The sequence below is a fragment of the Prunus persica genome, chromosome G3 (assembly GCF_000346465.2).
Source record: "Prunus persica cultivar Lovell chromosome G3, Prunus_persica_NCBIv2, whole genome shotgun sequence".
Taxonomy (NCBI): domain Eukaryota; kingdom Viridiplantae; phylum Streptophyta; class Magnoliopsida; order Rosales; family Rosaceae; genus Prunus; species Prunus persica.
This window is the reverse complement of record NC_034011.1, coordinates 7,362,824-7,379,437: the sequence shown is the minus strand read 5'-3', so window position 1 is coordinate 7,379,437 and position 16,614 is coordinate 7,362,824. Positions and strand designations below refer to the sequence as shown.

General features: G+C 35.2%; 1 protein-coding gene across 1 annotated transcript; it reads right to left on the bottom strand.

Annotated features, from left to right (window-relative positions):
- LOC18783827 lies at positions 4,243 to 14,801 on the bottom strand. Its single transcript, XM_020560737.1, has 14 exons — positions 14,215 to 14,801; positions 12,919 to 13,122; positions 12,610 to 12,791; positions 12,106 to 12,238; positions 11,797 to 11,994; positions 10,128 to 10,181; positions 8,899 to 9,993; positions 8,692 to 8,784; positions 7,092 to 7,165; positions 6,418 to 6,469; positions 6,055 to 6,135; positions 5,898 to 5,950; positions 5,173 to 5,244; positions 4,243 to 4,990 (listed from the first exon to the last, which is right to left on the bottom strand). Exons 1-14 carry the CDS (start codon positions 14,314 to 14,316, stop codon positions 4,642 to 4,644), a joined length of 2,742 nt encoding a protein of 913 aa, XP_020416326.1. The 5' UTR covers positions 14,317 to 14,801; the 3' UTR covers positions 4,243 to 4,641.

The following is a 16,614-nucleotide window of genomic DNA, read 5'->3' as shown; positions in this document are numbered from 1 at the left end:
CTTAGATGCTGACATGTGTCATCTCCTGTGCTTACCTTTGTCTTGGTGAGTCGTGTCCCACGTGTATTTGTGTGAGACTCACGGCTTTTCCAAATATCTTTGACTAGTCATATTTTGAATTTTGATTATTGAATGTAAATTAGTGAATTTTTATTTCATTAAAATTTTCATGTCTACAATAATTAATTTCAAATCCCACATTTTAGAGGGGAAATTGTGTACATGCCGCTGGTTTTATTCAAATCTTTGGAGAAAAACATGTAATATCTCAGGAGCACCTACAAAACCTTCATTGTCGACTTAATACAATTTTGATGATGTGGTTTAATCGTAGCCATAAGATTAATCAAATGGTTAAGATTCCTTTAAATGCGTATAAATGAACCGATGCTAAATGTAGAGGCTCGAGATCCGTGAAAGTGTTATTGCTCCAACCAAAAAAAAGTGAAAGTGTTATTTTCACTAATTTAGAAAGGAAAAAAATTTGTTAACATTATATCCTTTTTAGTCATTACACACAATCACTACACTTTTACACAAAATTTTACCAAACACTCATTAATTGATTTTTGTACTAGCATAATTTTAAGAGATATTTAGTGATATACCCATTTCTAGCACTAATATTATAAATAAACCCTACACAATTGAATTCCTATAAACAAACCCAAAAAAAACCCAAAAAATGATAGCTGGCCTTATTGAATTTAATATTGATTATTAAATTACTTTGATGCCCTATTGAGTGTTTTGGGTATTTTTATGAGATTTTGGGGTTGGGCTTGTTTTAAGAAATTGATGGCAGTTTTGTAATTTATAAGAAGTTAAAAGCTTTTTTGTTATGTTGTAAATGAGCTTTGGGTGTGTTTCTAAAGTCCATTTTATATAGGATATTTTTATAATTTAGGCCCCCATATTGGGTATAATAGTGAATCTCCCTAATTTTAATATTTAGTTTACCAAATGCTAAACTGCTTTCCTTTACAGCTGATTTCTCTCACAGCAAATCTCAAAATAATTATTTTCACAGCACAGTATTGCCAAATTGGCCCCAATAATCACTTCTATGGAGAATCACTTCTCCATATAATCTATGTTGCACGACATAGGATACGCGACACGCGGACACGGGGGCAGGACAATTTTAAAAAAATTATAATATTACTTATATATATTTACAAAAACAAAATATTGATGCTTCAATTTCACAATACCATATATAGTGAAATTTAAGTTTTTCAATCCTTTCAAATATAGTTTATTAATTTTATATTAATTATAATTGAATTAACATATTAGTTGATCTTGAGTATGAGTTGACATGTGCTTGAAGAGTGTCTTGACCATGTATGGGGAGTGTTTTGACCATGGACACTGTGTTGACCGTTGGACACAAGTGTCCGAGTGTCCAACACTCCGACACTTGGGCTTAATGGAGTGTCCATGCAGCATAGCATATAATCAAATTAAGTTGTTTTAAGTGATTTTATAGATAAACATATGGGAGGTTCTTCTTCCCATAATCAATTAAAATAACTTCAAGTCATTATATGGAGAAACACGTGGGAGGTTCTTCTCCCCATAAGTGATTCTAGCCCTCACATAATCACTCTCAAACGAGCCCTTACCCTCCGTTTAGATGGAAGAAAATAACTCGGGATTTGGCTAAAAATCGGGAATTGAATAGGAGAAATTGATATTTCCATTGTTTGAAAACTTAAGCATTAAAATTATTAAATGATGCGCGAAAAAAAAAAATCATAGAAATTGAGGATCAAGATTCCCAAGTTTAAATTCCGCCAAAAGAAGCGTCATTTCTCAATTTATGTCATTTACGAAATTCAACATACATAAATCCAAACACTGAAATTATTAATTGCCAAAAATTTAAACGATTGGGATCTAAATTCGGTCATTTAAGAACTCTATGCAATTTTCAATTCCTTCATCCGAATGGAGAATTAATGTTTTAAAATTTCTTTGTTATATCCAAACAAAATAATAATAAAATTAAATCTTACCAAACGTTTCTACTGATGTGTCCCTTCATCTTCACCAATATTATGACTTAGAATTATAGATCTGTGTATATTCCTAGACTTTTTGCTCCATGCCCATGAAGCTGCGCGGAAAAGCTTTTAAGTCTCCAGATAGCCATCATTCTTCCTTTTTATGCGGAAAAGCTCTTGTTAATATGAGGTAATAATGGCCTTCTTTTGGGTAGGGTTCTCTGGCTTCTTAATTTCTGGTTAAAAGTATTTTGATTTCCATTCACAAGGGGTTTTTAGTAATGATATTAACATCATCAAGATAAACAGAGATTTTTGTGTTTTCCTTAAAAAAGGTAAACTAAAATCATAGAAATTTTCCAGCAGAGTCAAAAATCTTTGCAAGGAAGTGTACAAAAACCCAAAGTAAATCAGAAAAAATCAAAACTAGAAATTAAGGGGAGAGAGAGAGAGAGAGGAGGGAAGAAAGAAGTTCAACATTGGCTTCATATTATAATGAACTCTTCAACGAAAGTGATAAAAGGGAGGGAGAAGGAGACGGTTAAAGAGTTTCGAAGGGGGGTTGGGGGAGGGGTTGCTTCGATGGAGGACAGAAGGTTAAGTTCTTCCTGAGAAGTGAAGGTTAACTAGCTTTTCAAAAATGTCAAATCACCATACATAAGTTATAACTCTCTCACTAAATATCCATGTATAACTTTGTCAATTGCGTGATATGATGGCATGATGTAAAGGATTATCGCTTAGTTTTCACTCTTCTAATTAAGCTCTCCTCTCTTTTATGAAAATAACTCCCCTAATTAAGTTTCATTATTAGTTTTAGTCCACTCATTTTTTTCACAGAAATTGACCCAATAAAAGAAAGCCCAAGAGCTAAACACCAAAAGGCACTCTCAAGTCTCAAGTCCAACCACCTCTGCAATAAACACCACATGCCCTACACGAAGAATGATTAGATGTCAAGGTTTTATGGACAGCCAAAGAAGAACAACTCGGCCAACACAAAGAACAACAGTCACAAAAGAACTTGTTTTGGTAAGCGTTATTTGCAGGAGGGGATTCGAACACAGGACCTCAGGTGCAGAGATAACTGCTTTTAACCATTTGAAATACAAGCCCCTTACAATGGACTTCTTTATATAGTTTCAAGGCCTAGGATGGTTATATTAATTACATATGATCTTATAAAAATATAAATCAGGTACCAATTGAGTCTCATTTCCCATCAACTAAAACAAAATTTCCAGTGCCATCTTTAATAAAATAAGATGGAAAAAAGAGAGAGGACCTGGCAAAATAATACAGCAAATGATAGAAACTTACAAGCCAAGCACAAGAGCACTCTAATTGAGTTCAGATGTGACGTTTCTTCTCTACGTTCACAGTACGAGTTCAATTCTTGTTCTCCCTCTCCCCTGAATACAATTAAAAAATAAATAAATAAACATTTTGAAGAACCTTAGCAATTCAAATTCCAGATTCCAAATAATGATGACCAGAAACCAAAGTAAATTAAAACAAAACGAATTGTGCAGACTTCCATTATTGAACAAGTTGTACACAAAATCAATCTAATGAGACTTTGAATTTGAGGACTCAACTTGAGGACGGTTTTTTTTTTTTTTTTTTTTTTTTTTTTTTTTTTTTGGTACAAGCCATATTGGGGGAGGGGGGATTCAAACACAAGACCTCGAGTGTAGGGATAACTGCTCTTAACCACTTGAGTTACAAGTCCCTTGCAGTTAAATCCTCAACTTCGTTTAGACTGGATCCGATGAATCCCTCCAAACAATCCCTTCATTTGTGTGTATATTTAGAAAAAGAAACAGTTATTTATTAAGATGCTGCAAGTAATTTCATTTCTTCTGGTCTGCTTTATTGAGCACTGAAGTAAAAACTAGGAAATGAGACACTGAACCTAGAGAAGAAGAGCATCAACCTCTGATTGGGTGACTGAAAATAAAAAATGAATTAACTATTTACATAAAATTGAAAGAGCATGAGAAAGCCAAAGAGGACGGGGGAATACCTGGTAGTACGGACCTCACTTCACAATGCCTATTCTTTGTTGTCTGAGTATGGTTCAAACCCAGCCATTTAAAAAATAACACCAACTTGTCCTGTATTTTGCTTTAAGTTGGACCAACTATCCAGTCCAAGGTAAATCCAAACACAGGTTTAAAATTTAAAACATAAGATTGAATCATATGAGCAAAAAGCTCTCAACATTTTCTGCTTTTAAAATAACTTCAGTTTAATGTAGCATTCATCCCTAAGATTACATCTATATTGCTTTGTGTGTGTGTTCGAGAAAGAGAGAGCACTAAGACATATATGTACTCAAAAAGACTTCATATATGATATCATATGGTACTCATGTTTGAAGGCAAAAACCATACTAGGTAATGGGGAAAGCACAAACTATGGGAGAGCAAATAGCCCTTTCATAACAGTTTAAAAAGACACTTGATTTAAAACCTACATCAGAGGGCCAAAAACCACCGGGTGCATGTTTCTGTGTCTACAAAAGGAACAAAACAGAGACTAACCGACACTTTCAGTACTAGAGAAAAAATCATGTGCTTTTGAGCCTCCCCATCACTACTTGTCATCTCTATACACGGCCTTGTCTAACTCAGGTTAAGGGATGGATCGCATTCCCTGCACACTTGCTCAATTCTTTCAGTTCTTTGGCACATTCCCCACCAGAAGGTTCAATATCAAGTTTGGGACTCTCTCCCTTAGATGAGGTCATAGTCTCAGGTGCTATCTGTGCGGAGTCAATACCAGTCTTCTTTTCTGCCTCCAATTTGCCAGCAGACACTTGGCCATCATCCTTCAATCTGTCATTTTCCTTGGATTGATCATCCTCCTCACCATTAATAACTTTAAGCTCACCTAGTGTAGAACAATCTGCAGATTTACTGCCGGACTTCATACACTCAACAATGGATATGCCAGCTGAAACTCCACGCCTAGATATCCTTCAAAAGATCAAAAGAAGTTTCAGTTAAGGAGCAATAGCAGATAATAGTACATGAAAATATGAAAACCACCAACACCAAACTTCTCTGCAGACTTGTTGGTTGAATGCTCACGTGGCATCCTCCGGGCAAAGGTCTAATTAACCTTTTTGAGGAAGAAAATATACAAAGTACAAACCAACCTTTTCGAGGACAACCCAGCGTTTTCTTGTTTAGATGTCTCTGATTTTGTTTTCCGTTTTCTCTTTTGTGGTCTGATCAAAATGCACAACCGAATGGTACATAAGATAAAACGTACATGTACATGGAAGCAGCAACAAAGTGCTAGACAAGGCAATTATGATATCAACCATTTAGGATGAAACAGTGATTTGTGAGCAATGTACACTCTTCACAGAACTTTGGGTGTATTGAATTTAAAGGTGTTCTTTTTTGCATTTCTGGAGTCAACTAAATCAAGCCCTTTGCATTGATTCTTTGGTTAGAACATTATAGTCTGTAATCAGTATGCAATGCGCATCTGCATCATTATATTAAACACAGGAAGGAAAAAAATGACAAAAAAATTACAGTGACACAAAACTTTTCAAAAGTCTCACAAGTAAGGGAGCCAATTAGTGTCATATAGTTGTGCTAAATATTGAAGAAAAACCTTGCCCGTATAGTTGTGCAAACCCAAAAGAATCAAATCCAAGGATTTGTCCAGAACATAACAAGGGAACTTGAGGAATAAATACGACTAGAAGGATTGCTTTTGGTTCACATAGGTGTCAAAAAGCAGCCCAAAAAAATTAATTTTGCAATGATCAGCTTTACTATAAAAGACACTTTTCAGAAGCACAAGCACAACTACTAAACTGAATTTTCTATGAACTGCAATGATACTGTTTGAAAAAATAATGCTTACGTATCAGAAGAAGCTTCAGGTTTTGGCAGATTCTCCATTTGGACCTGTTCAAACTACAGCAAAAATTACACAGGATAATTAAATTTAGAATAAATTAAAAACAAATGAGTGAAAACTATAGACAAAAGAAAAGTACAATTTAAACTACAATACATACATCTGGTAAAACATCATCGATCAGTTGCCAACGTTGCTTTTTGAGGTTTAGATTTTCTTCATCCCCATCAACATACAACACCTGTGCAAGAAGCGGAACATTTTAAAACAACAATATGCATAATGGTCGAGAAAAAATATGAAAGGAACCATAATTGGGGTTAAATGGGAGACGCCAGGCTGGATGATCAGATCATGTGAAAAGTTGATGTTACTACAAAGAGTATAAGAGGGCCAAGGAGATCACGGTCTAGAACTCAAAGACACTGGTATTGGGAGATAATCAATCCAACAGTTTCAACTCACTTTACGATACACAACAGAAGACATACAATATAATATGAAGACCATAAAATCAACTCACCAAGTGCTTCTTTTTAGCAGGGTCGTAAGAAGAAACAACACCTTCATAAAACCTGCACAGAAAGAAATTTCATGCAAGAAAACAATCAATTCTGATTATTACTCCGGTGATACAGACGTTAGTGGGGGCTTACAAAGAAAAACACTGAATAAATGGCATGAAGAATAGAACAGTAGCTGAAGAGGATTCAGGATCTTTTGGCAACTTGGGAAGCCAGAAATTTCAACAATGGGGTGTCTAGTGATGATCAGAACCAATAATAAAATAACACATGGAAACCTCCTACAATTCATGTTAAACTAATGATTCCTTGTATCAGGTCAACAACAGATTTTGATATGGTTTCTCAGCAAACAATACCAATCCAAAAGACAGTAAACCAAAGAATCACAATCACCATTTTTACTCCCCAAACATGTTGTGAGTGATGGCAAACAAGCTAAAGATAATAAACCCCTAAACCAAGCGAACTTTTACTCCCCACTCGAATCAACTAAATTTCAAGGAGCCTTTTAATTATAGCAAAAGTTTCTTTGGTATCTTATGTTTGCAAGTCCTAAAGGAACTAACTAGCAAAGGCATGGACCCTATTGACGGTATATGAAAGTAAATAATGACTAATGAACAATAATATTATAGTATGACATTTTCATTATCAGTTCTGCAATACTCACGCTTTGTCCATTGGCCACCAAACCCTTATTCTACTGCCAACCAATCGCTCATCAAGATCAGGCATTTGAGACGCCTGAAGGGGAAAAGTTAATTTACAAAATATGTATGTGTGAGGTTAGAACTTAGAACAAACAGAAATATCATACCTGGAAGCAAGTTCTTAAAACAATACACAAAAAGTAGTAAGGACAAAGTAATCAATTGCTCACTAACAGAAAATACATGTCTAGCATGTTGCACAGTTCCTAGATATATCAGGAGGAAAAGTGGACCTATGGTATTCAATAAAGCATCCACCACCAGCTTAATTTAAGAGTAAATGAAGCAAGCAACATATCAATTGAAGCATTTTCATGATAAAGGAAGGTGATTATTTCCACATGTAGTAAAACACAATACTTTAGCAACTTCGTAACAGAACACAATAGTTAAGATGAAAGACTTGATGTTGTATTTCCGCTTTTAGTGATAATTGATTAGTAAGGTTAAACAACTTTATTGAAATGAATGTGTAACAATATCATCCCAACAATGTAACTATTGGCACAACAATAACTACAGGGAGACATGAATAAGCTTAGAGGACTTTCCAAGTTCAGAAAATGTACACCACGGTTCCAAATCCATGCAAACTCCTTATTTTACTTCTCCAGTTACAACAAACATAAATACAAAGTGGGATACGTGTTAAGCTTGGAGGATTCCCAAGTTCAGAAAGTACACAACAGTCCCAAATCCAATGTGAGCTTCTTAAGATATTACATCTACAGTTTGCAACCTTAAGACTCTACCCCTACCCGACTGTTTCTGTTTTTTTTTTATAGATATAATTAAGGTGCATAAGAAGAAAAAGAAAGGGGAAAAAGCATTTTTATAAGAAGCAAAATTCTTACTAAAATGCATTGGGTTAGTTCAATACTTTCATAGTCATCAATCAAAACAAAGCATACAATTATTTACATAATGCCACCACTAAGCTCAAATTACCAAGGTTTTAGAACATATTTAAAATTCTGCCCTCATATAATAAAAATTCTGACTTCCGTGTTAGTTCATACTATTATTAGTCCATTATTGTTGGACTGATCATCATGACATATAAAGATTAAAAGGAGTACATAAATAGCATTTTATTTTCCATATCTTCCAGCAAAAGATGAGAAAGGGGAAGAGATGGAGAACACCTTTTAGTATGAGTCACTGAGATTTATACTTAGGTGTATCATGTCTGATTATTCTATTAAGAACATAGTTCATTTGCACGCTTCATCTACAGGACGATTCTAATAGGGTCTACTAAATTCAAGTGTAAAGTTGGGCCAACACAGAATATGGGCCACCCAAATTTGTTTGTGTTTAACACATTACAACATGTAATGTAAGCAATATTTTCAACATTTATTAATTTTAATTATTCACTACAAATTATCCAGTGACAAAGCTTCATACGGATAACAGTTGAGCTGAATGACCACAGAAAAAAGACCAGTACCCACAGTATACTTCTAGTTAAAAGAAAGAAAAATGTTCAAAATATGAGTGAGCACCAAACTATAACTGGCCGAATTGTAAACTGCAAATGAAATTAAAATGTCTTACCTCTTCCTTTTCAATGGTACACTTCCTCTTCAGAAACAGTTTATGTGTTCCTTCATTATCTTCACTCAACTTTGTTGCGGACTTAGAAATCTTCTGAAAAATGGATAGTTGGCACAACAGAAGAAAGAAAAAAGCCATTACAGGTGACAGCTTAAAATTCCAATATCTATTTATTTTTGCATCAACGTTAAAGAAGTAATGAAGTACCTTGCTACCAGATGCTTCGGTACTCTCCTTACTAGAAGTAGCTTTCCCCTTACGTGTCTTAGTACCCGTTCGGACATATGATTGATCATTGGTACTCCCATATGCAACATCCAAAGCTGACTGTTGCTGTGGTTTTTCATCAGGATCAAAGGGGATGGCAGCTTCCGTATCTGTGACAACAGGTGTGGAAGCAAGCAAGCACTGCTCGCTTGTCTTTTCAGCACGTTCTAGAGCTCTAGGATGACTCCGTGCTTTTGCTTCAAAGGTACTGGTCTCCTTAAATCCCTGAGTCAGATGGGTATCTGTTTTTTGCGCAGTTCTCTCCTCAGCCTGAGTACTTGAGAACTCTCGCCTCACAGCAAATAGGGGACCACGGTTAGCTGAATGATCGGCCACAACCTGCTTTTTTGGTCGACCCCTTCTGCGTTGGGTTCCACCAGGAGGGTTATTTTGAGGAAGCGGAGAAGAAGCTCCAATGTCTGCTTCAGGTTTAGGTTCTAAACCTGGTGGCTCAGTCACCTTTTCAAGTGTTAAATGCAAAGCAGCCTTTCCATGAAGCCGACCTTCAGCAGGTGAAGCATCAGATCCCTTGTCATTAGACTTTCTGCGTTTTTGAGTTTTTCTCCCAGTATGTATCCAAGAATGGTCATAGCCTTCTGCTGGATTCATCAAAGAATTTGGCTTCCTGCCTCTCTTTTTGGGAGCTGAGTATGGCTCAACTTCTGATTTGACAGCCTTCGGAGAGAATGAATTGTTAGGTTGAGCATGGTCATGGCCTTCCTCTGAATTCTTTGAAGAATTTGGCTTCCGCCCTCTCTTTTTGGGACCTGAGTATGGCTCAACTTCTGATTTGGTAGCCTTCAGCGAGCCCGAATTGTCCAGTTGAGCACCATCTCTTGAATCAATACACTTGGAATGTTTAGTAAGATGGCAATGCTGTAATTGTTTAGAAACTTTTTGTCTGACATTGTGTTCATCCTTAGTAGAAGCAGCCACAGTTTTGCCAGCTTCTCTAGGATTAACAGCACCGGGGGCTGCAATTCCCCTCTTTTGGTAAGCATCCAGTATCTCAGCAAATGAAAGTCCCTCTGTCACCTGTTTAACAGAGAAGTTTCTTTGTGGGTGAGTGTAAGTTCCACTTAATGCAAATTGGGGTGGGGGGGGGGGGGAGAAGGGGAGAGAGAGAGAGAGAAGAGAGGGAATATAGAAAGAGCATAACAGTCACGTACATGGGAATTGGATGCTTCATTCGAAGTCCTTTTCATCAACTTGTTTTCATTTTCCTGAAGCATGACATTGCAAATCGTTCAGAACTTCCAATCTATTTTTCTAATCACATGCATAGACAATGGACCCACTTCAACACACAAATACCTATGCACAAAGAAGTATATTATAAGCTATATCATACAACATTCCTCCTAAGATTTGTTTCTAATGTCATGTAATTAAAGCTAAGCAGTGCTATGCCAATTTCTCAAACAATCTCTACATAGAAAGTAGAATAACTAGGTCTCTATCTAGAAAGTAGAATAACTAGGTCTCTATCTAGAAAGTAGAATAACTAGGTCTCTACATAGAAAGTAGAATAACTAGGTCGCTACGTACAAAGTAGAATAACTAGATAGACAGCACAGGATGGTTTTATTTCATTCAACAAGAATGTCAACAATTGTTTTGTGTATTGTGTGCAATCAGAATCAATACAACCGGCTGACTATCATGTTGTCTTTATTCAAATCTCAGGATTTCAAAATGAGGTGGGCTAAATTTACGTTACATACAAACCTACTTAAAGGATAGATTACTTGATAGTACGAGTGAATTTCATTGATAACCAAAAAAAAAAAAGACACAAGGAGACATAATGAGCCCCTCAAAATGCATCTAGTACAACCTTAAATAAAAACAACATTTAAAGGGGAAGGAAGTTTCTCACACATATACTAATAAATAATATATTCATAACGATGTTTGTGAGATTAATAAAAAAAACATACAAGCAATTAATAAATAATTTTGTGAGTAAAAGACTAAGCAAAATTAAGAGTGGTAAATGATTTTGGTGGTGTGAAAATTTGGAAGAAATAGGTGGGTTTTATAGGGAAAATTGAATAGTACAAAAATTTTAGAAAAAGAAAGAAAATTGAAGTTGGCATTAATTTTCAAAAAATTGCCATGGTATGAATTGCATTAATAGTATCGAATCATGCTTGAGTAGTTGGAGCAGCTTCAATGAGTGTGAGTAATACTTTTTAAAAACCAACCGTTGGATGAGCAGAGGTTGGTTGAGTGCATGGGCACTGATGAGCAAGTAGATATAGCAGCTGCGCTGAGGAGAGTGAAGCAGCTCTTGAGTGAGGGTGTGTGGGGTGCACTTGGGTGGGCTGGGATATTAACGTTGGGCTATAAAAAATCAAATCACCTGGGCTATAGCCCAGGTTAGCATGTGCATAGGTCCGTCCCTCACTAGCATCATCAATTCAGTGTAATCATCTGTTTCTGGTAACCACGTTAGTCTCTACTTTCACTATGGTCCGACAATATATTTTTAATACTACTCAAACAGCAGACACCAGAGTGCACAAAATGGATCATGGGATACTGAATACTAGGAGACAACAAGCTTTCTAGTTCAAAAGGATTTGATGCTATGATCACCTCAGAGAGAGAGAGAGAGAGAGAGAGAGAGAGAGAGAGAACATGAATACATAAGAACAGCCATTTCATTTTTATTTTTTTAATTAATAAGAAAATTCGGGCTTTGAATTCAGCTTTAAAAAAACATACAAAGAACAAGGAAATAGAATCAGCAAAACACACACAAAAAAATCCATACACTGTACTCTAAACTTATTAAACATGCAAGTGAGCTGACAATATCAAAGTTTGGCATACCAGAATTTTCCCAGAATCATTGTCATTATCATTTTTGAGGGCATCAGATCCATTTTGGTATACAGAAGCCACAATTTCAGCATAATCGTCCAAAGCAATGTCCGTGGACTTCACTGCTTCCACGAGATAAGATTTAAGCTTAGCAGAACAATTCTCTATAACTTTCTCCCCCAGTTTCCAAGAAATAGGTGAAACAGTCTGAAACAATGGGTAAAGGGCATACACTCTTAAATAAACAAAATGGAATGGTAGGAAAATAAAAAAGGAACATAGAAAAACAAAACAAGATGTAAAGGCAAAGAGTATTACCTGATCCTGATTTTCCTTTCTAACACTAGATAAAAGAGCTTTTAGAATATCCAAGGGAATTTCTTCACTTTCATCTAAAACCATTGTCATAATACTTTCCATGGCTGAAAATACAGCATCTGGAAGGTTGGACCTAAACATTAAGCAATAAGACGCCATAAGTTGTAAATTATTTGCAAAAAATAAATGAACTCATGTAAAATGAAATAGAAAACCAAAGCTCCAAGTTATTATGAAAATCAGAACACACCGCAGACACAGAGATTATTTATTTTCATAAAGTATTGTTTAAATGAATAAGTTATAAACAAAAAACGAAAAGGATGTTCAAATTCTTGATCTCTCATTAGGAACACAAATTAAACAACTTCTTTTCAAACTTCAGTCCATAATGAAAGTTTACAATATGTTTTGCTGTCGATACAACCACAAAGCACTTTCCAGCAAAGAACCGCAAGAGAAGTCAATAAGTAATATTTTAAACAGCATCGATAAAGCTCTTACTTTGTTATTTTAAGGAAATGTTGAAACATCTCGAGAATTAAGGCATCGCAGTCAAGGTCCATCATCAACAAGCTTGACCTGACCTTCGCAACAATACAAAGAATGGAAGCTGCCTTTGTATAATAACGACTGGACTCATGTGACAAATTTTCAAAAGATGCTACAATCAGCTGAAAGATTTCCTGTGCAACCAATAAACAGGAAATGAAGTCCTAAGTGCCCATAAAATTAAAACAGGAGCATTTGATGATACAAGTTGTAGAACTTCGAAGTGATTAATGATTACTTAGAATCTTGGAGCTGTTATACCTTCATCCGTTCATCATCATATGGGGCATCCGGTGCTGTTATTCTTGTAATCTGAGTAAGGCAAGATGCAACAGAAAGCTTCACATCCACATCCGAGTGCCTCAACAGTTCATTAGAAATTAATGCTTTCATTAAGGGTAGAAGTGCATCTTGCATGGATCTGGGTGGTCCTTGCTCAACATTGTCCAACAAATCATTAGCGTCCTAAAAGACAGAATGAAACAGAGGATGTCAGGTATTGTCAATCGTAAAACCGATAAAGGTACAAACAAACAAAAAATCAGATATAGCTATGTTTAACATAACTTCAAACATTTGCATTGCAACAGATTCGAACTTCAGATTAGTTACATTTAAGCATATATATCATAATAATCATTACATTTAACCATCACATACAATCGCAAATCTGACTAAGAATGCTCAGTGGCTACTTATTAGAAATGTATAGAACTCATTAGTTTCAGAAGTAAGAATTCACATAAGGTCATAGAAGGTGCAAACGCCTATACACCACACACAACATCTTTTAATAAGCAACAGTATACATTCACCATCGTTTGACAAACAACAGTATAAATCAAACATTCAAAAATGAAAAATCATAGCCAGCGAACAGCTCACAACTGGTTTAACATTTAACCATCAAGCCATTCAACACATATAGAGGCACACACCATCTTGTACTAAGCAACAGTGCACATCTAAACATTCAAAAACGAAAAGTCATAGCTAGAAAACAGCTTGCAATTGGTTTAACATATAACCATCAAGCCAGTCAAATAATTAAGGATTACATATAAGCAATTGAAAAATAAAACTCAGACGTTCATTTAAACCACAACTCTGAGTACAGGAAACAAACATCAACATGTACAAAGCCCTCATAATTACTGAAACCACATTTCCCTTCATAAAAGATTTGGTTTTTAACCCAAATAAACAAATAAATGAAAACTAAAACCGCAATAAAAAACCAAAAAACTTTCAATGAACAAATGGTAACCCTGACTTCGAAGAATTCACAAAATGATCATCAACCCATCTCAAGTCATCATTCGTTTGTATTCTAATGAACTCAATTAACCCAAAAGAAAACCGGATGCACACACTCAAAAGAAGAAGAAGAAAAAAACCTATAAAACACTCCCAGTCAGTAATTCATGATGATCAACCCACTCCCAGCCTTCATACACTCGGCATTCCAGAGAATTTCATCACAGCAAAAAATAACCCAGTAAGCATGTATATTGTGTGCGAAAATGCAATACAAAGAGAGGGTAAAGGGGGCATTACATCAAGAAGTTTGAGAAGCTCATCAGTGGCGGAAGGAGTGTTCAGGAGACTATTTCCAGTCTCCTTAAGCTGCTCCTCAAGCTCTTGCTCAGAGGAAGACATTGTAAGAGCTAAAAGACCCTTCCTTTCTCTTTTGTTTTTGAGAAACTCAAAGACCCTCAAGAGAAAACCCAACGCAGAATTGCACTGCAAGCTCTTAGACCCTTTTTATAACTCCCCAAATATCAAAAAGTGACAAAGCTACCAACTCAGAACAGGCAAGTCTTAGGGATTTAAGGCAAAGTGTTGGGCATGCAAGCAGAGAGCTACAAATGGGCAGTTTCGTATTCTGACCAAAATTATGAATTTTGATTCAGTCTTGGGTTCTCAAATCCGGTACAGTATCTCTACTGTACTTGGGTGTTTTTGGGTTGTGCCTCCACAAAACCAACACCCCATTTTTATACACAAAGCTAAAAGCTTGAGACACCATTGGCGCTTTAATGCTTGTTTTGAGTGCTGGGCTTGCTAAGAGAGTGCTCTACTTACCAAAATAAAAATAAGTCTGTGCTCAGTCAAAACTACGTTATTGCCCTTGTAATGTTTGAATTTGGAGGGGGTAATGGCATGATATTTTGTTGGTATTGCAAGGACTAATAAAAATCTTGGAGCACCAATTTTAGTGAAATGAATTTTACATGCCATGAGTTCTTAGATTTGGCGTAAAAATTGTATCTGGGTTGGAGACATAGAATTAAGACAGGTTTGGTGACTGCACTTTCTTATTTTGAATTTAAGGGGTTAATTTTGAGTAATTTGTTGCTTTTCCAATGTCAAAAACAATGCTTGGACTTGGAGGACCAAATTTAGTGAAATGCATTATACATATGACAGATAAATATATTGTGTAATTTGTTCCAGATGCAATGTGTCTAGAGTAGTCCATGTATATCCTTAATTATATAAGGTAGCTGCTTTGGCCTTTCTTGAAACATAGTATTTAGCAAATTTTCGTTTGACAGTCAAAGTTTATCTTTCAAATATTAAGGTGTTTGATTTTTATGGTAATATCCGAACAATATTCTTTTCACGTAATTTACATTTTTTTTAATAATGAGGGAGATGTTCGAACTTGGGACTTCTTTCAATTTTGGGAAGAGATTTTTTTTTTTTTCTATCAAAATTTTGGAAAAATATAATGCCACTAGACCAAAAGTTAGTTGGTACTCGGAACATTACTTAAATACCATTCCTAATTTCTTTGTTTATTTGTGTGAGACAACTCTAAAACCATCCATATATTTTCATTTTTCTATTCTAATCAGCTTCCTTTTTATATATATATATATTATTCTAATTATAGTTAATATAGTATGAATTTAATTATATTTCTAATAATAAATCTTACACTAAGATATAAACAATGCTCATCTTTTGAAAGGCCAAAGATAAATTTTAACTAAACATAATAACAATGTACAACATCCCAAATTTCTATTACCTAACTCATAGGTACAGTACAGGCATAACAATTTAAAAATCAAATATTTTAGAGGTATTTAGTTATAGGGAATACTCATTTTTAGTACTAGTTATATAGATACACCATTTGATTTCTATAAACAAACCCAAAAAATAATCCAAAAAAGGAGAGCTGGCCCTGTTGAATTTAATTTTGATTATTAAATTACTTTGATGTCATGTTGAGTGTTTTGGGTTTTTTATGAGGTTTTCAGGTTCGGTTCGTTTAAAGAAATCGATGGTAATTTTGTAATTTATAGGAAGTTTGAAGCCTCTTTGTTATGTTGTAAATGAGTGTTTGGTGTATTTCTAAAGTCTATTTCATGTAAGGTTTTTTTATAATTTGGGCCCCTATATTGGGTATAATAGTGAAACTCCGAATATTTTATATGGAAGAACAAATATCTTATTTAATTAGAAAGTCAAACATTTTATTAGATGAACAAAATGTATATATCTTTTCAAAATCTATGAAAAAAAACCCACATATAATCTAAATATAATTAAAAATGTTGGGGAAGGGCTACCAAGATGTAGACATCTCAGGTAGGGCTCGTCAATGGGCCGGGCCAGACTAGCCCAGTCCAAATTTAATGGGCTTAGGTCGGGCTGGGTTTTTTTAGAAAATTCAAAGTCCAAGCCCGACTCATAGGCCAGACTTAAGAAAGCCCATTGGGTGGGGCCATGCTAAGCCCAAAGGGCCTAGCCGAAACGGGCCTACTTCATTCGAAAAAAATCATAAACTTAATCATAAGGGCATTTTAGTCTAAATTTGAGATTAAACTCACTTAATTCCAATATTTTCACATCAAACCAAATTCATAAAATACCCAATAAAGTCACACAACTTAATAAGATTTTCCACAAAAATAATAAAACAAAGTATTATTCTTGAGGTTA

What these genes read in the sequence shown, in the direction of transcription:
- LOC18783827 (XM_020560737.1), bottom strand. Translation starts at nt 14,316, where the DNA reads ATGTCTTCCTCTGAGCAAGAGCTTGAGGAGCAGCTTAAGGAGACTGGA. An exon ending in CATTTCCTTAAAATAACAAA is followed by an intron (nt 12,239 to 12,609) that starts GTAAGAGCTTTA and finishes CTTAATGTTTAG; the next exon opens with GTCCAACCTTCCAGATGCTG. An exon ending in TGGTGGCCAATGGACAAAGC is followed by an intron (nt 6,470 to 7,091) that starts GTGAGTATTGCA and finishes CTTTCTGTGCAG; the next exon opens with GTTTTATGAAGGTGTTGTTT.